The 20,454-nt window shown below is 32.0% G+C and overlaps 2 protein-coding genes across 5 annotated transcripts in view; one reads left to right on the top strand and one right to left on the bottom strand.

The window, feature by feature from the left end:
- The first annotated feature begins 124 nt into the window (after positions 1 to 124).
- On the top strand, positions 125 to 3,578 carry LOC143199938 (troponin C, isoallergen Bla g 6.0101). 3 transcript variants are annotated; one of them, XM_076410102.1, is made up of 8 exons: positions 125 to 248; positions 298 to 315; positions 1,101 to 1,112; positions 1,167 to 1,224; positions 1,278 to 1,393; positions 1,450 to 1,603; positions 3,237 to 3,368; positions 3,425 to 3,578. In XM_076410102.1, the coding sequence occupies exons 1-8, from the start codon at positions 237 to 239 to the stop codon at positions 3,448 to 3,450; spliced, it is 528 nt and encodes a 175-aa protein (XP_076266217.1). In that variant the 5' UTR covers positions 125 to 236; the 3' UTR covers positions 3,451 to 3,578. The 3 variants fall into 3 exon arrangements, with proteins under 3 accessions (XP_076266217.1, XP_076266218.1, XP_076266219.1); XM_076410103.1 differs by lacking the exons at positions 125 to 248; positions 298 to 315 and adding an exon at positions 460 to 552; XM_076410104.1 differs by lacking the exons at positions 125 to 248; positions 298 to 315; positions 1,101 to 1,112 and adding an exon at positions 460 to 562.
- A 4,119-nt stretch (positions 3,579 to 7,697) lies between these two features.
- The window catches only part of LOC143199935 (uncharacterized), a 240,421-nt gene continuing 227,664 nt past the window's right edge, over positions 7,698 to 20,454 (bottom strand). For both annotated transcript variants that reach the window (XM_076410093.1, XM_076410094.1), the window contains exons 7-9: positions 16,993 to 17,173; positions 16,577 to 16,716; positions 7,698 to 8,135 (exon numbers count right to left, since the gene is read on the bottom strand). In XM_076410093.1, coding sequence (XP_076266208.1) covers positions 7,846 to 8,135; positions 16,577 to 16,716; positions 16,993 to 17,173 — 611 coding nt within the window. In that variant the 3' untranslated portion in view covers positions 7,698 to 7,845. The remainder of the gene's footprint in view (positions 8,136 to 16,576; positions 16,717 to 16,992; positions 17,174 to 20,454) is intronic.

The raw sequence follows: 20,454 nt of genomic DNA, 5'->3' as shown, positions 1-20,454 counted from the left end.
TATATTTTATAATATATACCTTTATTTAAAAATATAATAATGATGAAGAATATAAGAATTAAGGTTGCAATTGTCGCTCCAAACTATTTGATTTGGCAGTAGGTTCGATCAGGTACTTTTATTCAAATGTTTAAGTGTTGATTGATGAAAGAAAATGGGTATATAAGTACAGGATGCAATTTTGGTGGGCAGTTTTGCTTCCCAATTGATGGAAAGAATCACATCACAGGGACAATATGCCTGATGAGGTAATTTTATTAACGATTATTTTAATATTTATTCATATTTAATTTGTAGGATAAGAAAGCCAAAGGGGTAAGTCCATAAATATAGAGTTGAAAACTGTAATTTAAATAGACACTAATTCAATGTACAGCTATTTAAAACAATTTCTGCAGTTGTTTTCTATTCTGGCATATCCTAAAGGTAAGAGGTTCGTTTAAAAATATCCCTTAAGTCAATATAAATTTTAAGTCAAGTTTATAAAGACAATTAGTTATTGTACTCCTATTAGTGTTGTTAATTTATTGTTAATTTTGCAATCTAACCATGGTAAGCACATGTACTACATTTTTATTTTGTGTTTTTAGTTTGTGTTAGATCAGTAAAATTATATTACTCTGGTCAAAAAAGTTGTAGTATGAATATTAGTAAAAATAGATGCATATCTAATCTAAGATGTTTAGTTGAAACGTTTATGTAAAAAAATTAAACGCCACCAAATATTTTTACTATAAAAAGGGTTTCTTTAATTATTCTGAATGCTTTTGTTCATTTTGCTTTGTTACTATTATATGCCAACAATATCTTTTTAATCTTATATCGAACTTGAATGAAGTAAATTCCATTGATTGAAGATGTATTTTTTTTTATTTAAAACACAAGATTGTGAGTAAGGGTGGTCTGTGTTCAAAATTCGAAATCGTTGTCACTTCCGTGTTGCTTTGTATCTTTTTCTTTTATTGAATGTTGTGGTGGACAGTCTTTAATATCAGGAAGGAGTTTGTTGCCCATGCGGCACAAATATATTCAATTTTATTCGTTGTTTTATAAAATTAAAACTGTTATACTTTATATAATATATATTTATTCTGTTTCAGTCAAACAAAGCGGTAAGCATTAATTATAAACTATTATATTTTATGTAAACAATATTATGTAAATAGGTTTTTGTTGACTATGAAGCTTTGAAACACTTGGATATATCCAGAGAACAACTGAAAAGTAAATATTTCGATTACTAGCGTTTGTAATATTCAGGATTATTGTTATTACAGTGTTGAAGCAGATTTTTGATTCCTTCGATCTGGAGAAGAAGGGAGAAATCAGTGTAGACATGATTGGCCAGATTCTGGATATGTTGGGTCACCAACAAAGCCCTGATGAGTTAAATGTGAGTTTTAGAGTGGTTCCGTGTTCTTCCTGTGTTACGAATTATTGCTTTTCCAGAAAATCATAAAAGAAATTGATGAGGACGGTAATGGTGTCATGAGCTTTGAGGAGTTTGCCCATTTAGCCGCCAGATTTCTAGTGGAAGAAGAAGAGGACGTTGAGGCAATTTTGAGGGAGTTGAAAGATGCTTTCCGTCTATATGATAAAGAAGGTTTGGTTTTGTGTGGTTAATTGATAATTAGAGGATGTTATTGAAGTATGAAGACAAGTGCATCAATTAAAGCATTAAAAAACAAAAACGTTATATAACATAACTGTTAATTAATCAACTATATAAATAATTGAAAGAGTAATTTTAAATATAGGGTTAATTAAACACAGTTTATTAAAAATATATTATTTACACGATAAAACATTCTATGTAAAACATATTGATTGGTCTACGGTTGTATGACTAGGCGATCTTGTTTATCCAAAGTTATTTTATATATACGTCATCTAAATTGGTAACCTCAAAACGTCGCAATGTTGCCGTATCAATTCTGGGCTTCAGTACATTTTGGCTTTGACATACAAAAAAATTCTAATCTAAATAGACTAATTACTATTATAGTAAATCTAGTGCATATATTATCGAAGGACTTAAAACTCCAATTAAGTACACAGTTATGATAGTTTATAGGTTAGGGTTGTGTTTGATTTTATTTACATTGAACTCTTTTCCATACCAACTAAGAATTAAAACTCTAGGCGCGTTTGTAGTTGTATTCCCTGGAGGCCTAATCAACCTAATTAACAATTGTAACAAAATAATATATTTTACTTTCATTAGAGAGCATATTTACCTTTTACGCTTAGTTCTTGTATCCTTCGGTACAGTGTTTCCTTGCAAAGATTTTGATATCATTGTATGTCTGTTTAGTTTATTCTCTTAATACCTGTATATATTTTTCTTGATAAAACTAGATTTAATCACTGCATTCTCCTTAAGACATTTAGCATATCTGCAAAACAGTTACTATTATTTTTCCCCTGACATATTTTAACCAAATCTTTTACACATTATTTGTTGCCATTCTTATAACTCTGTCTTAGAAATTGCAGCATTGAATCATAATATTCAGAAAGTTTCATTCAAGAATAACTAAGCTGTGAATTTCCAATATATATAACATCTGGCCACAATTCGATCTCATTTGTCAATTTCTTTTTCAATATATCTGGTCGGGTTCATCCAACCAAACTCGGTTTCGGTGATATTAACCAATCCTCTTTCCAGTAATGAAGTACAATATATCTGCAATGAATTATTAATAAATGCTATGATTAATAAAACCTAATCAATTGTTATTCCAACGTTTACCATTTCCATCAAATTTTGTTCTTACTTACTTTTGTACTTTTCAGACGTACAGTTTCCTTTAAAATAATTGTATTAAATTATGTTTGTATTAAAAAACAACACAATGTTTTTATAGATTTTATATATTTTCTAGGGTATAGCTAACGTCAAGCTGATCTTGGTTATATTTTTAATTTTTTGAAATATTTCAGTGACCGTTAGAAGTTACGTCCAAGTACGTTCAATTTGTTAATTTCAACAATCGGTTAGCTCAGTTCAGTCAGTATAAGACAACGGATTGGATTAGCATCTTGTATAATAAACACTTATTTGGCATAGGAAGCCTGGGGGATATGCAGATTCTATTCTTCAGAGCTAATTCAGAAGGTTTTCTATCCTATTACCTATTTTTGAATGACGAGCTCAATATGTGGAGACCAACTTATTAACTATAATTTAAAAATTGATAATAATTGCTACAATTAAACGAAATTATTTTCAGGTCTTGGCTATATCTCTGTTGATCTTCTGCGAGACATATTGAAAGAATTAGACGATAAGCTTTCACCGTCTGATTTGAACGAAATGATCAAGGAAATCGATACAGACAACTCAGGAACAGTGGACTGGGATGGTAATATAAAGTTTTTTCACATTTTTCGGTTTTCTAACTAATCAGAAATCTTTCAGAATTCAAGGCAATGATGATTGGTTAAAGATGTTAATGTGGTTCAACCTATGAAGCTAAAGTTAATGGTGTTACTAAATATTTTGAGAGTGACTATATTTTAATGTTAGTTCTGAGATATAATTGATTCTCATAAATAAAGATATATGTTGTTAACGCCTTTTATTTCTAATAAGCTTTCAATATTGTCCAATATTTTATTATATCTACCAATACAGTTGTAAAGTCAGAGCTTGGATTATCTCTGGTATAGCGTAACGAACTCTTGTTTGATTAATAGTTATTTCCTCTCCCGCCAATTGTGATAGTCATAGACTGCCACTTGATGGCTATATCCTCTATATTTTTTATTGTAATGCCGTTTGGACAACCTCATCTCTATCAAAATAAATTTACACATATTTTCATCGTTTGATATATTTTTAAAGAACAAACTGTATTGTGTTTTGAGTTATATAATAATATGTCTAAATGCAGCACCTTTTGAAAACTCTCCTTGAAAGCAGTACTGATAGATATAAACAAAGAATGATAAATATAGAATGAAGCAATATATTCGATATTTTATTTGATATTATAATATTATATACCAGCAAATACTTGCACTTTTTAATAAAATTAGTTGTGTGTAGCATTGTCATCAAGATTTTTTTTTTGACATTTTATTGTATTTTTATTGTTAGTAGTATTACTATTCATTCTTAAATTTCTCCGTATGAATATTACGTGAAAAGTGTAGCGCCATTTGGTAGGAAAGAAACTCTAACCTTACTCGCGTTTATGTACGTCATATCATTTTATATTGTCCTCTCTCCAAATTTGTCGACAAGCGATACTGCACGCTCTAAGCGGTTTCACTGACGCAAATCATATAACTCTCGACAAAAAATTCAGTTTCCGTGACAAACACTTAAGTTTTCATCAAACCCTTCGTAAAGGTCGCAGAGCAGGAGCCATCTTTCTAGACGTCTCCGAAGCTTTCGACCAAGTTTGACTAGACGGTCTAATTTTCAAAGCCAAGAAACTAGGTTTTCAAGATTAATTAGTATTCTTAATTCATTCATACGCAATTTTCTCTTCGAAACAAAATTTCGAAATTGCTGCAGTTCCGCAAGGTCCTCCTCCATTAGCCTCGGCCCTCTTAAACTTATCAACTTGTTCAACTCAACAATACAACATTTTATGCAGACGACACAGCGTTTTCCACTACCGGATATCCCAATACGATTCTAAGCAGAATCCAACTCAATTACTTAGTCGCATGGTACTAATTCTGGCGACTACAGACTAACCCGAACAAAACACTATTTCTGTTCTGTTCCATCGCCGGAGCGAGTTTCGTGGGTACCACCCTATACACTGGCTGCAGAAACTCTCATAACTTGATTTCTAATTCGATCGAAAGTTTCAGTGGTAAGAATAAATTTAGCACGCCGTCTGCAAGGACGATGGCGTGTATATCCTTCTATATCTACTGCTCTACAGAAAATGCCAACTCACAATCCGCCAGAAAGCGTCCCTGTATAATATGCTGGTCCGAACATTCTGCCTTTTTGGAGCACAGATGTGGTACAAGTACGTCCCTGAGAGACAACTTGCACAACTCCAACTGTTGCAAACCAAAAAAATTCGCGCGTTACTCAATGTTCCATGGTTTGGCAATAATCCAAACAGCCATCTCGAATCCCGTTCTCTGAGGTTCTCCCTTGACACCTTACAAAATTCCAATCAGCTGATTAAAGCCCTATCCTGTCATCATTCGCCGTAGGTAATTAAAGTACTGCAATCCCAGTCGTATCCCAGGGTCTCGGTCGTAAAATTAAATTAATTTAAATTCAAATAAGTAAAAAATGTAATTTCCCAAACCCGAAGCTACATCAATAAAATACCAAAGGGTTTGGTGCTTCACCATTTAACGACTTCTCGAGAAATTTAACATGGAAGCCAGCAATACCGATTGAAATTATTGTTAACATCAGCAAAAGTCGAAAAATAATTTAAAACCTACTGTACAGAAGATTAAAGTCTTATGTAGTTTTCGTTAACTGCGAGATCCGATATTGCATGCAGTACTTCATATCGAAATAGACATTTTATAAGCGAATGGTACCAAAAGACCATGGACTAATGTAAGGCGATAGTGGAATTGACGGAGTAAGTGATGTCGACTGGAGTAGTGACCAACTAGAAAAAGTTTTGTGGATTCATAGCATTTCATAAAGTGGCTTGGAATAAATTAATTTAAAAGCAAATACACATATATAGTTTTGACAGCACAAGAACAAACAATAATTGTCATTAAGAGTAGATAGTCTTTTTTCGGCGGCTGTTTCTATGAATTGTTCAAAGTTTCTAATATAAATGTTCAAATAGAGAATTGGGTCTAAAGAAAAAAGTTAATTGTTCATTACGTTTGTTTATCAGATTATTGTGCAGATTTATTCAATTAAATCATTAAGTAAAATTAAATTCCCACCATGTAGAAATTCTAAGTTCAAATAAATATATATGCAGGATATAATTGTTTTGCTCTTGCAATATGTATTATATATTAGTATATATTTATAACGTTAATTATGTCATTTGTTGGGTACATATAAATTGAGATGGATCTCGATACAAAAACCGATTCCTAGTATGTAAAAAAGAAGAACAACATGTAGAGGCCTTGTAATTTTTATCAAGGCTGCTCAAAGTGGTATAAAGAACCAGCGATGTGAATAAATTTTCTCTCCTCTTGTTCCAAAGCCATAAATGGTGTCATCAATTAGGTCCCGTCTCGAATCATAAGTGTTTCGTAACAGATGTCTGGAATATCCCTAGTGTAAAGGATTAATGGGAAGCAATGAAACAACAACATGTATAGTGTCAGCACAAAGTGTTTTATCGTTTATTAGGTTTTGACATTCATAGAGATATAATAATACATATTTCATTTTCATTATTTTTTTTGGAAACATTAAATAGAATAATTTAAATAGATATATGACACATATTACACAACAGCCATTTCTTAAGAGTACTTTAACTAGTAATGGAAATGGTGATTAAATAGTTTTACTTGTTTTTTGGTTAGCGGGTAAACAACGAGGGCACGACCGAGGCAGTCACGACAACTTATCCAGACGACCTGACACTTAGAAAATTTAGAAAAATATGAGGATTTTCTTCATTTGATTTGCGACAGGTTGTCGTGACAGTGAGCCGCCGGTTCGGCCGGATATGTCTCGAAATGGTCTGGCTGCCGTCGTGAGTGACGACCGCCTATATCATCATTAAAATACCGATAGTTGTACCACATTTCCTTAAAATTTACTCAGATATGTTTAGTTTTACCACAGATACAGTGTAAAAAACGAGTGATATGTCAACGGGAATCGTTATCTTGCCTTTCGCGGACAGAAACATCGAAAAAATATTGCTCCTGATCTAACTCCGTCCGGTGGACTGGTTTGCTATTGTTTTTAAGGTACTTGTGAGTAGAGCAAGATGTCATTAGTGATAATAAGAGATGTCCTTGATCAGCTACATAAAACGTTCCTCTGTTAAAATGGTTAATTCTAATTAAACAGTACGACATTTATAATCGATAAATTTCCCTTATATCCTAATGATATGAATATCAAAGCTCACGTTTTTTTTTGTTCATAATAATATATTTTTTCACTAACCTAGATGGCAAACGGCCCGAATCCTACCGACGGTTTCCAAATGGATAGGTGGAGATCGTCGGAAGGACCGTTCTCATGGCGCTTTGCACTGATATGGATCAGGTTTATAAATGGATTGGCTCCAGTTTTGATATGTATAGGCCTTTTCCTAAATCTAACCTCTTTTGAAAAATAACGTTTAATTTGGATGCGATATACATACTATATAAAATCGAACGGAACCGTCGAAAAATAGTACTGAATAGAAGGAAATCAAACACGAACGATGCTTTACATCCTACTTGACATCGAGAATGGAGAACTAGAACTACGGGGACATTTTTATATATATTTATATAGTGATAATGGTGTACGCTAAAAGACTGATTCGAAAAAAATCCGCACGGGGCCTCAGTGACTCCGTCGAGCTTTCACCGCGAGAGACACAATCACTTGCCGGTTCTTTGTTCTTAATACGATATTCATCTTTGTGGTAAATGCCCGAAGGTGGTTCGAGAACCGCCGTGGTCAAAGCACAATATACTAGACAAGCAAATACATGCCCTACGTTTGTAATAGTCGTAAAATATCAAATTAAATAATATGTTTATGTTAAAATTACCTAACAGCTATAGTTCAATTATTTTTAACATTTCTTTCGAGCCAAATCGATGGATGTGTGCCCACCGTATCGACCGTTGAGGTTCATAAGTCGGACAAACGATTCATCCTTTGACTATCCACTAATAAATACATCTAGATTGCAATATACTTTAACTAGTTATCGTTAAATAGCTAATGAAAACGTATATACTAAATAGCAACGTGCAGAATAATGATGGAGAAAACGGACGCGGTGCGTCGCTGTATGCCGAGTTCTCGTACGACTTTATTTTGCATTTCATCTTGTCCAGAGGCAGGCTCTGCAGGCTGTACTCGCGATGCTCGTGTTGCATCGTGCACACCGTCCTCTTCTTCTGCATCATCTCGTCGTCCTTGTCCTTCAGATTGCGTAGCCAGTTCTTGTACCATTGCAGTTCGCAATCACACAGAAGAGGATTATCTAAAACATATAATGCAATAAATAATACCCAATTGGAACTGATTACTTAATATTCACATAGAAATTACTCAAATATATTCCTTATACAAAAATAGAATATCCAGAAAAGTTTTGTACGTAAGTTATCAAGATGTTTAATGTATTGCCGCAATTTGTAAATTCATTTATTATCAGACAATATTTTCTTTCTCCTTTTATTCTTGTTAAAAAGAGACACAACGCTGTCTGAACTACACTGCCAAAGTCGCCCGGTCGTCAAACGTATGCAAATTTCTTCAAAACAATAGCGATAAGAGGTTATAAACAGGCAAATGTTGTTTTAATGCTTTGCTTGTTTTGACAAATTTCAAATCGGTGCTTATTGTTACTCTGATTGAAAATTCTGAAGCCAGACAGAACAGATTGCGTCTCTAATCTGTTACTTTGATCAAGAATGAGATAATGGAGGCTCCCCTTGCCAGTAAAGCCCCTCTTGCCAGTAAAATTTGTTTTAGCGTGTTGCAGCTGCACTGAATATTAGTATAGACACGGTTAGTGGAGTATCTCCAAAAATGGAAGATATAATATTGAATTCACGAAGAAACGAAGCGGGTTACTATTCAAGATCAGCTTAATGTTAGTTCTATAAGAGATGAAATATATGAAATATATAAAACAGTGAGTAGTTTTTCAATACAAACATAATTTAATACAATTATTTCAAAGGAAACTGTTGGTATGAAAAGTATCGAAGAGGTCTAATGGAACTCCCGGATAAAGCTTTTAAAAGAATATAATTTTTAAAAGCATATAATAAAATGGAGAATGACTTATTATTTCAATTTATGTATTTAGATGAGACATGGATATTTCAAAATGGGATAAATCGATCCCAATCACTCCAGGCCAGATGATAATAAAAATAGTGTTATGGCAACAAAAGCTCATGGAAAAAAGTAAGCGTTGGAATGGCAATTGGTTAGGTTTTATTAGTCATAACATTTATTAATAATCCATTGCAGATATATTGTAGTTCATGCTGTAAAAAGGAACGGTTAATAACACATTCGCTTGGATGAATTCAGACCCATTGAAAAATAAATTAACAAATGATGAAATTGGAACAAATGTTAGATAGCTAGTAATTTAACTGCTTAGTTAATCACAAGAATGAAACTTTCTGAATATAATATGTGTCAATGTTACCAATTCCTAAGACAGAGTGATGAGAGTGAGAGTAACTAAAGGTGAGTATATAATTAATATAAGATAAGTGTAGGAAATGTTATTGTAGGTTGTAAAGGATTTATGTGCACAAATATGTATATAATTGTTCAAAATATACATGAGCATTTGGTTAAATTGTGTCAGGAAATATAAAATAGTAACTGTTTGCTGAATTAATGGTAAATGCTTTAAGGAGAATGCAGTGATACATTATAGTTTTCTCAAGAAATATTTATACAGGTATTAACAAAACAAACTAAGGAGATATAAGGCGATATCAATATGTCTTAACGAGGAAACACTGTTCAGATAAACGGTAAAGATGCTCTCTAATGAAAGTAAAATATATTACTCCAACTACATAAAAAGCGCGCCTAGAACTCATAGATGGTATGGAAGAGGGTTCAATGTAAACATAATCAAACACAACCCTAACCTACAAACTATTATAACTGTGTACTTTGTTGTTGTTATTAAATTGTTTTTTTAAGTCTTTCGATAATATATACAGTAGATCTACTATAATGTTAAAATAAGTTATATTTAACTACAGTATTTTTGCTAAATTATTTTATTTAGATTAGAATTTTGTTGTAGGTCAAAGCCAAATTGAACTAATACTCACAGTTGATACGGCAATATTGTAACCTTCGACGACATACATTTAAATGGCGAATGTACAAAAGTTCTTTGGATAGTCTATAGTAAATGATTATTTACGATTTCGTGTCGTTGCTGAGGTAATATACTAATGCTTCTACCTAATGAAGGAAGGTTGTTGGCTTTGTGACCAGCAAATTATTAAAAATATAATATTTTGTCAATTGTCAATGCGAAATATTTTGTCGTATGGCAAATTCATTAGGGAGAATGTAGTTACTAAATATAACTTTATCAAGAAAACTTTACACAGGTAGTAACAGAAGAAGCTAAGGAAAAATACAATAATATCAAAATTACTTGGCATGGAAACAGAACAACTAAGGAAACAAGAACTAGCGTAATAAGGTAATTGTTAATTAGGTGGAATAGGAATACATTAAAAAATGCACCTAGAATTGCCTCATAGGTAAAAGAATTCAATATAAATGTAATAACACAACTCTAACCTGCAAATTCTTGGTGCTGAATAGGGATTAGATGTACTATAATGTTACAATGAATAATAACACGTCAATTGAAAAGTCCTCAGCCTACCATAACAAACAAACTTTTTAGCAAATTTTTTTTTATTCAACATAATTCCCTTCAAGGCTGATACACTGATTATAGCGACCCTCCAACTTTATATATACTACTACCATTTTTGTAGTACGATTTGTCCTTTGCTTCAATATAAACCTCAGTTTCGGCGATTACCTGTTCATTCGACGAAAATTTCTTCCCAGCGAACATTCTTTTGAGATATGAGAACAGCAAATGGTCGCTGGGGCAAGTGCTGGAGAATACGGGTTTATTACGCTTGATCATCTTCAAAAACTGCTTCGAATCATCTACTCGTCGTTGTTTTTGGTTAAAAGTGAACTCACGCGGCACCCACTTTGCAGAGAGCTTTCTCACACCCAAATATTCGTGAATGATATGATGTACACGGATCAGTGGATACCTAGAGTGTCCGCTATTTCGTTCAATTTCAATTTACGATCATTCAAAACCATTTTGTGAATTTTTTAAAAGTTTTCGTCGGTAACAACCCCTTTTGGGCGTCCACTGCGTTCACCGTCTGCGATGCTCCACGTCTAAACTTAGAATACCAATACTTGATGGTTGATTTTCCTGGGGCAGTGTCCGAAAACTCGGCATTAAGCCAAGTTTTTGCTTCAACTGTATTTTTTCCCTTCAAAAAGCAATATATTATCAACACGCGAAATTCCTTTTTATCCATTATTTCACAATAACAAAAGTTGCTTCACTCAAAATGCTATAATTCACAAACTAATGATGCGACAGCTCTCTATTCTGCTATTTAATTCTAGTAGCGCAATCTATGTGTCGGGCCGGGGAATTTGCAATTGACCTGTTATTTTATAACAGTATTTTTGTTTAATTATTTTATTTAGATTATAATTTTGTAATAGGTTAAAGCTAAAATAGATATTGCGATGACTTGACATCATAAAGTTAGGTGACGTGAGTCCACTGCTTTATTCGATAGCCTATAAATACTCGTACACCTGCAAATCAGTTTTCACAAAGAAAAGAGGAAATACGCTTGTCAAAACAGTTCAACAACAATCTTCCACATGAACCTCAGCATATCTGGGGTAGTTTTTTTTTGTTGTGATTAAGAGACTTAATTGTAGACTTAATAGACTTGTATAGTTTAAAGGAGGAGTATTAATTAAAAACCCAAATAATCATTAATGGTTTTACTAGACCCTACGACCGATTTCAGATCTCAAAATACGCCAAAAGTTTTAAATTGTTTACGCCTTCTTCAAAGGGGTTGCTAAATATTTATAATTACCGTAAAACTGGTCGTGAGTTAAATGTTTTTACGAGTCCGCCAAGAAAAGTTGAACCGCCACAACTCCTGCCGGGGAACTTGTAGGCTTTATAGTTTCCTTTTACGTTTATTTCCGCGCTTATCGTCAGAAAGCTGAGAGGGGAGCGCAAAAAAACTTGTTCCCGAGCATACCCACGGGAACGATTTTCTTGTTTTTGTAAAGTTATAGCGTCATTATCGCAGGTCTGGAGCGACTTTTTTGAATTTCTGGACGTTATCCAAGGAATGAAGTTCTGCTTGGAGTGAACGTAGTGTTGCCTGGACAGTAAGCTAGCCACTACCAGACATATAAATACTACTGCGTTCCTTAATTTCCCGAAACAGAATTATAAAAAAAAAGATTTATGATTATAAAAAAATTTAAACAAACAAAATAACGGAATTCGATCTAATGCCTACAGTAATGTCAAATAAATTGTCTGTTAAAAGTTGGAGTGTTGGGAACTATCGACTGAAATTGACTATCGACTGTTTGGTATTTGTCTACATTTTACTACTGGCTGTTCCAGTCGCCAATTTTGGTTCGAAGGATTATACTATTTTTTACCAGTAACTGTTTCAGTCGACCGTTTTCAGCCACTATTTTCGGTCCAACTGAATTTGTTACTATTTACTATCGACTGTTTCGGTCGTACTTTTAGTTACTATGTTTGGTTCTACTTGTATCATTCGACTGATTTTTAACGTTCAGACTGTGTCGACCTAGCCGCGACCTTGACAAAAATGTACCCAATTTATGCTTACTTAGTAGTTTCATGAATTTTTTGGTAGTTTGCTTGTAAATAACAATATATTCTATATTAATATTATAGCATTTTGTTGCAATATTTTTCAAGATTACTAATGTAATAGGGTTAAAAGATTAAAATTGTGTATAATAAATAATAAAATACTTCTGATTGTTTTTAAGGCAATAATTGGTAATATTTGGATCACTTTCTCAATTTTCGTTACAAAATATTTCCGTTCAATAATAAATAAAGCATTTATATATGTCATTTCATTTAGATCATTTTTAATTATGTTATGGATTAACTTTTTTTCTATGATTAAATATATGTTTAATTATTACACAATATATTATTTATGGTTATTGTACATTTTCAGTTTTTAGGTTATGTTTAAGTTCTATTGCGTATATTTATTATAGTATATTATTTAGAAATAGTAATTAAAATACAATAAAACATTTGTAGGGTATTCCATTCCATAGAAAAATTCCATTCCTTTTTACAGATCCACAGAACATGAATAAAATAAAGCAAGCCAGGAAAATTGTTAAAAGATATATTTATTAGGTGCATAAAAATGCCTAGCTAAAAATAAATGCTATAAAAATATTGATAGTAAGAATATTCAACTGCCAAATCTGTCCAATGAAATAGAAAGCCTAAAAGAACACCAAAGTCTGTAATTAGAAAAAAATATTTGTAGGGAAAAGAAAGATAGATATGGAAAAAAGATAGGAACTATAATCACTACGATAAAATTATGGATATTAGCTTAATAATTGAGAGAAGTCATAGTAAAGGACATGGCAGATATGTCAAAATGAATGTGAATACCATGAGAGAAAAGACTGAATCGACTTTAGTATAGTTTTAGTATATAGAAACATAATAACTATTAAAGAACAAGAAAAACTGAAAATATAGAAATATCTAAATAAAGAAATTAGGGCATTACTAAAACTATATCTTGTGGAAGCAAGAGAAGTAATAGTATATATGAAATTGATTAGAAATAAAGTGGGATGAAAATTTGAAAAATTGCAGAATTTTATTATTATTATATTTTTAAGTTTTCTTTATACCAACTAAAGTTTATTTATACTAGACCTACTCTTTAACGTGGGCTCCGAACGACGGTTAAGCCTACCGACTGGCGAGTGACCAACTGAAACACCACCAACTTAGGGAGAGTAGTGAACGGCAAAGATAGAACGGGAAAGACAGATCCAAAGGAAATAACAACATAAACAAATGATACAAAAAGTGGTAACAGAGTGCACAAACACCAAAAATATTACAAAAGATATAGTAAATAGAGAACTGGAGCCGGATAATACTAATAATAAGAATTTTAACAGAAAAATAAAATATGGACAAGAATACAGTCCAAATCTAATGGAGTAAGAGGACAAGTATCCAACATGACGGCGAAAAACTGAAATAGTAAGAAAATGAAAATATGGAATATAAAAATGATGATGAAAGCTAGATAGGTGAAATAACTAATAGAAGATATATAAAAATGATCTAGCAAGCTTCCTAAGAAGCTACTATATCCACTCAAGATATTTTAAGGCAATAATTCATTCAAAAATTCTTCAAAATATTGGATCTATATGAAGTTTACAAAATAAATCAACACAATTTGGCTTGCAGCCTTCAGGGCTTTTCACTAATTTGAAATATGTATAATTATCAAATATTATGTTACAGTCTCCTAATGGAATCTAAAAAAACTTAGTATTTTAAAATAAAAATCAAACAATGTATGCCAACAATTGGCGAAAAAGTAATAAAAAATAATAAACTGACGCCACATTAAGGCATAACGAATTTGTAACAAATTATGGCATGAAATTTAAGTATTTTCTGATCAGAGCAATATTTCAAAATTAGTACCTGTATAGACTTTTGGGAAATTATCTCATGTTCGTATATATGATTTACATCTGGAGCTATAAGATTTATGAGAATCGTTATCAAATAAATCCTAATAAAAATAGGATTATTCATTGCATTTGTTCTCAGTATACAAATGATCAATAGTATCGTGTTTCGAACGTTTATGATTAATTATAGCTACGCTTCCACACATCAGTTAGACCTGACAACATAATTTGGTCTGCGTTTAAATTCGAATAAATTTGAATCAATAAAATTAATCACGCATACAATAATGAAACTGTTATCAGCAAAACATAAGCATAATTTTTAATAATTCAATTAATTAAAAATGTTTTATATATTATAACAGATGGGGCAAAGGTCCCGCTACCATTTTGATTGCGCGCCATCTTGGTTATGTGAAGTTTAGCTCAGTTTCGCTTTAAACACTGTGTTGTGCAGCAGTCTTAAGTTTATTATGGATAAATATACGTCACAAGAATGAGCAGAAATAGTGACAATATTTATTGAAAATAATAGTTCCATTATTGTCACTCAGCGATAATTGCGTCAAAAATATCCTACTCGTCCAGTGCCTCATAAAACCACTATTTATCGATTACATGCAAATTTTCGACAGTACAGTACGACAGCAGAGAGGCCTCTTTCTGGAAGACAACGGATGTCTCGTAACGCTGAAAATGTGGCTCTGGTGCGTGACAGTGTTGCAGAGTTTTCAGGAACATCAATTCGGAGACATGATTCCCAGTTACACATTTCGGCACGCAGTTTCAGGCGAATTTTGAAAACTGATTTGAAAATATTACCGTACAAAATTCAATTAGTCCAAAAATTGCGACCGAGGTATACTGATCAAAGATTTGAGTACGGTAAAGCAATCCTAACGCGGTCTGTCTGGTGAAATTTAAGATTTTTCATCTAAATTAATAATGAGTGCGGTGCTTCGAAAGATATTTATGAAATCGTGATAGGTGACGAATCATGAATATATTCGTATGAGCCCGAAAGTAAGCAGCAGTCGACTGTATGGGTGTTCCAAGATGAACCAAATCCAACAAAAGTTGTTTGCGCACGAAGCACTTCAAAGAAAATGGTGGTCTATTTCTTCGGGAAAACTGGTCACATTGCAACAGTGGCTCTAGAGAATCGTGAAACGGTAAATTATAATTGGTACACAACTATATATTTGCCAGAAGTCTTCGGTGAAATAAGCAAAACAAAGAAGATACGCCGGTTTGTTCAGCATCATGACAATGCGAGCTCTCACACATCGGCTCAAACAAGATACTATTTGAGCACTCAAAACGTTGAATTGATGGGTCATCCGCCGTACAGGCCTGATTTGGCAACCAATGACTTCTTTTTGTTCCCTTCCATTAAGAATAAACTGCGTGGTCAACGATTTTCATCGCCCGAAAAAGCTAGTGAAGCGTTCAAAAATCATGTTTTGAAGACGTCTCATTCGGAATGGAATAAATGCTTTGAAAATTAGTTTGAGCGTATGGAAAAGTAAGTCGATCATCGTGGCGAGTACTTTGAAAACCAATAAAATATATTCGCAGCTTAACTATTTGTTTTTTTTTCCTATTCCCGAAATATAAATAATGACCTTCGTATAGTAGAAATGATTATATTCACAACGACCTAAGAGTAACAATAGTCAGCGAGGAAATTAATAAATGTTGAAGTACTAAAACATCTCAACAACAGTGGATCTACCTCGGTGTTGAAGAGATAAAAATCCTTTGAACTGGTATAGTTAAATTGTGCAGTGTTTTAAGCTTATGTGGAATGTACCACCGGGGGTGCATCCATCAAAGGCTAATAAAATTTGTATCAGAAAACTAAAATTTGGACAATATTGAGGGACAATCACTAGTTAATCTATAACTAGCTGTAATATGTGTGCCATGTACTTTTTAAATAAAAAACCAAATCCGACTATGGCAGCCATATGCTTTAAATTAAGTTCAAGCAAAAAATACAAAAAATATTTTACAAAAAAATTATTTAATACAACTATGTTATTCATACATGTGTTATTGCGTACCTCCACAGAACATTAATTAGCCATAATATAATATAATTCTTACCCATTATATCCACAACTCTCAGCGTGTCTAGAATGGGCTCCATGACATCTTCTGGTACATGCATCAGCTTATTATTTTGCAAATTAAGCGTCTCCAATGAGTTCAGATTCTCAAATATCATTCCATTTAATGTTTTAATACTAAAACACATAAAATAATTATTTTCTTAGCTTGGACATTGTTGAAGTATGGGTAACATCAACAAGTATATTAAGCCGTTAAAATATATTATACTTTTTCGTTATTAATTTTTAGACGGTATAAATTTTTATTCAGTTTTTATAACCCGTCGTAAAACATCGTCTGACAGTTTCTTCGCTGTAAGGGCATGCGTATTATTTCGTACAATGTAATAATATCTATTACCTAATATAAGACACACAACGTCAAGTATTGTATTAGTATAATATACTTACTCGTTCTTTTGCAAGTTGAGGAAAGTTATAGAGTCTCCAAAGCCTGCAAAAGCATCCTCGGCTATAAAGGAAATATTGTTCGCCCTCAAATCCAGATGGCGCAGTCTGTGTAACCGTTTCAAAGCCTCCGTTGGTATGGTATGAATGTTGTTATCTCCCAGTCTGAGATATTGCAAATTTTCTGTAACAAAATGATATTATTAATACCCAAATACAGAACCAATTATATCCTTTCAACCACTAGATAATATTTTTCTCAAAACTGTAATATTTTATTATACTATTCTGCCATCAAAGTTGTTATAATGAATTAATATTATACTGTGTACATATAAGTTGCGAGAACTTTGAGCTTTATTAAAAGAATTTATATTAAAATAGGATTTTGGGAAATAAGTACTGATGTATTTATTTCGCACACATCTTGTGTGTTTATTCACCCAAGTACAACAGAACTGTTAAAGATTTCGGAGAGATAAATGAGTAAAACTCTTAATTATGTTCGTAAAATTCTAATAGTCATTTCCCAAAATTCCATTTTTATAAGTGGTTTTAAGGTGTCCTAAAAAATCTGCTTGAAATATTTTAAGAGATAATTTTACTAAATCAGATAAATTTAGTGAAGCAACAATCATTGACGATAACATGGAGCTTTAGTGATAATATACTCAGCCAGTTTCGAAGTGATATCCTCCCGCGGCGACACACAGGTCTAAACGTGACTTGAAACTTTCTCCACAGTTCTGTAGGAAAATATTTGTACGAAGGAGAATCAAATATAAACGGTAATTTTACTATTTAGCTTCGCAAATAATTCCGATCTAGAGGATTCGATGCTCGAGTATTCTTTGGTTTATGAGGAGGGGGGAAACCCTTGCGGGAAGCAGCTGTGCTCTGTTCTCGGTGATAATAAATATATTAATAAAAATATTAAGTGTCCAGTTTGTGTATACTATTGATTAATAATTTTTTTACAAAATTAACATAAATATTTGATTTCCCCTCGTATATTTACTGTCTCCCTTAGTGGACGCGACTGAATGTTAAACTTTTGGTGGTTGTTTTATAACCTCTAATACGAACAATATAATATACACAGTATTTTAATTTTGAATTTATCCACTGTAGTTTGATCTCTATTTTTATTTTATTGAACGCGGATTCGCGTAATTGCTGTAGAGATCCTCCTGTACAGAGATCTCTGATCTCATAACAGAATCAATATATATGCTTACTTTCGCCGGGACATACAGTTAGTAATAAAGATTTTTGCTTACATAACGTACGTAATTACCATTATGAAGTACGTAATAGACATGACTAATTTTGAAGGAGGATTTTATGGCAATGCTACGTATTTACTTCACAGAATAAAAGTTATTTCTGCAAAAAAATTCATTTTAAAGACAAATTGGCTTTTGAGATAGTGGAAATAGTTGTTTTGGTCGCAGTGGACAGTTTGTATGGATACAAGTCTTATTTATACATTATTTTAATAAGTTTGTGTTGTAGTTCTAACGGGTATGGACAGTGTGAGATTCCCTAATATATTATAAAGGTAAAAAAATCAAACAAGTTGTGTATCACAAACGTAATATCAAGGTAAATAACAGCGTTGATTAAATGTGAGATTGGGTCTCATTTTTTTATATTGTGTATGAGACCCTAATAATTTTAATCTTTTTTCAGTTAGAACATAATACGAAAAATTATATTTTCTACAAAATTTTAAAGTCAACCAGACAGAAGAAAATGAAGTTCTAACTGAACTCACTGAACATTTACTGCTGTTCACTACCGGACGACCATATATTCTTAAAATACAAAGAATTCAGCAAGTGTGAATCACATTCGATAAATTTTATATTACAAAAAACTAATATCAAATATCGGGTTAATAAACTGTTAGTTAAGTTAAGCTGTACTTCATCAGGTTAAGGGTATCTGATATGTATTTGTTTGAATAATGTGGTTTTATTAAGTTTTTAATAGAATGATATGTGTGTGTTATGACAGACAGAAGATTCTACCATTTCTACTAAGCAGAGGTTTAGTGATAATTAGAATTACTACTAGGATAAGAGGAGAGTTTAATGTGTTAATAAATTTAATAAGTTAGATCTATAATAATAATTCATAGAGAACTTAATACGTTGAAGCATATCTAAACACAGATTTTTTCTTGTATTTGATGTTGAACCGTTGCAGTTACATATGCTTAAAAGTTTGTACGGTTGTTATTAAAATAAACTTCAGAATTACAGTTTGTGCATTTTATTTGTTTAACCAAATATTGCAAAGTATGTTGGTACAATACCAGATAAAATTTTTATTGCTACAGAGCTGCTATAAGTGTTATACTGATAGTACTTTTACTTGTTTTTCTTCAATATTCGACCATTTTTCATAGCTTAATTTTAGAAATTAATATTTACATTTTATAGATAAATTTACATTATATGTCTAATGTTATCGATTGTATTTATATTTATTTTTTTAAAGATTGTTTTTACATATGTTTATACTCAATTGAATTTTATTTAATAAATTTATTTCAGAAAAAAATAGTTTTTTATATAAATTTTATTACAGTGCCTATAATGCCTATAATAGAGATTTAAATTGACCAATCAAATTCCTGGAGTGGCCAATTATACGCCCTCTGGATGTTGGGCAAAGCAAAACTTTGCACCAGAGTCCTTTATTGAGTTACATCTCTAATACTCTATGGTAGTCACACTAATAAAGTTTTTCTTAGAATATCACATACTATTTTTATAAATTAATATTTTTGTGATTATTTATAACATTCATCATGCATATTCAATTAAAAGTTTTTGGAAAGAGGGAAAGAATTATTCTTAGAGGGAAGACTTGTTTTGGCTAGTTTTTTATAAAATAAATTAAACTACTATATTCCCAACCCGTTATATGAACTTTTCCCCACAACTCTACAGGAAAATATTTCTAAATTTACTATTTCAGTTAGAATGCATACGAATAAAATAACATTAAGTAGCGTTGGGAACTATCGACTAAAAATAGTCGAAACAGTCGATAGTCGCAAAACAATCGAAACAGTCGATAGTCAAAAAACTAGTCAAATCCCTGGTTCGACTGTTTTTTTTTTAAATTCGTGATATCAGACGAAGATGTACGAATCCTTTCCTGTATAAATTGTGAGAGAGGAAAGGACGGAGATAATAGCTTGGAGCAGTTAATTTTATATGTGGTTATATTTTCCAAAGGTAGTATAAGCGAGACGTATAAACTCCTTCATGAACTAACCTTAAAAAATAAAGGGAAAAAATAATTACTGAATACTATTGTAATAATAATAATAATACATTACATGCAATTTATAATTTAATTTTAAACGAAGTAGAATTACTTTTATATTTGAATATTCTGTGGATCTGTAAAACGGAATGGAGTAATACCCCACAAATATTTAAATGTATT

The sequence above is a fragment of the Rhynchophorus ferrugineus genome, unplaced genomic scaffold (assembly GCF_030347505.1).
Source record: "Rhynchophorus ferrugineus isolate W39M unplaced genomic scaffold, kcgeb_rfMv2 rfM7, whole genome shotgun sequence".
Taxonomy (NCBI): domain Eukaryota; kingdom Metazoa; phylum Arthropoda; class Insecta; order Coleoptera; family Curculionidae; genus Rhynchophorus; species Rhynchophorus ferrugineus.
Note: the sequence above shows the minus strand (reverse complement) of the source record. Positions and strands in the feature narration are given on the sequence as shown.

Excerpts from the sequence above, each read along its gene's own strand:
- LOC143199938 (XM_076410102.1), top strand. Across the intron at positions 1,394-1,449 it reads AAAGCCCTGATGAGTTAAAT|AAAATCATAAAAGAAATTGA; the intron begins GTGAGTTTTAGA and ends TTGCTTTTCCAG. Across the intron at positions 3,369-3,424 it reads AGGAACAGTGGACTGGGATG|AATTCAAGGCAATGATGATT; the intron begins GTAATATAAAGT and ends GAAATCTTTCAG.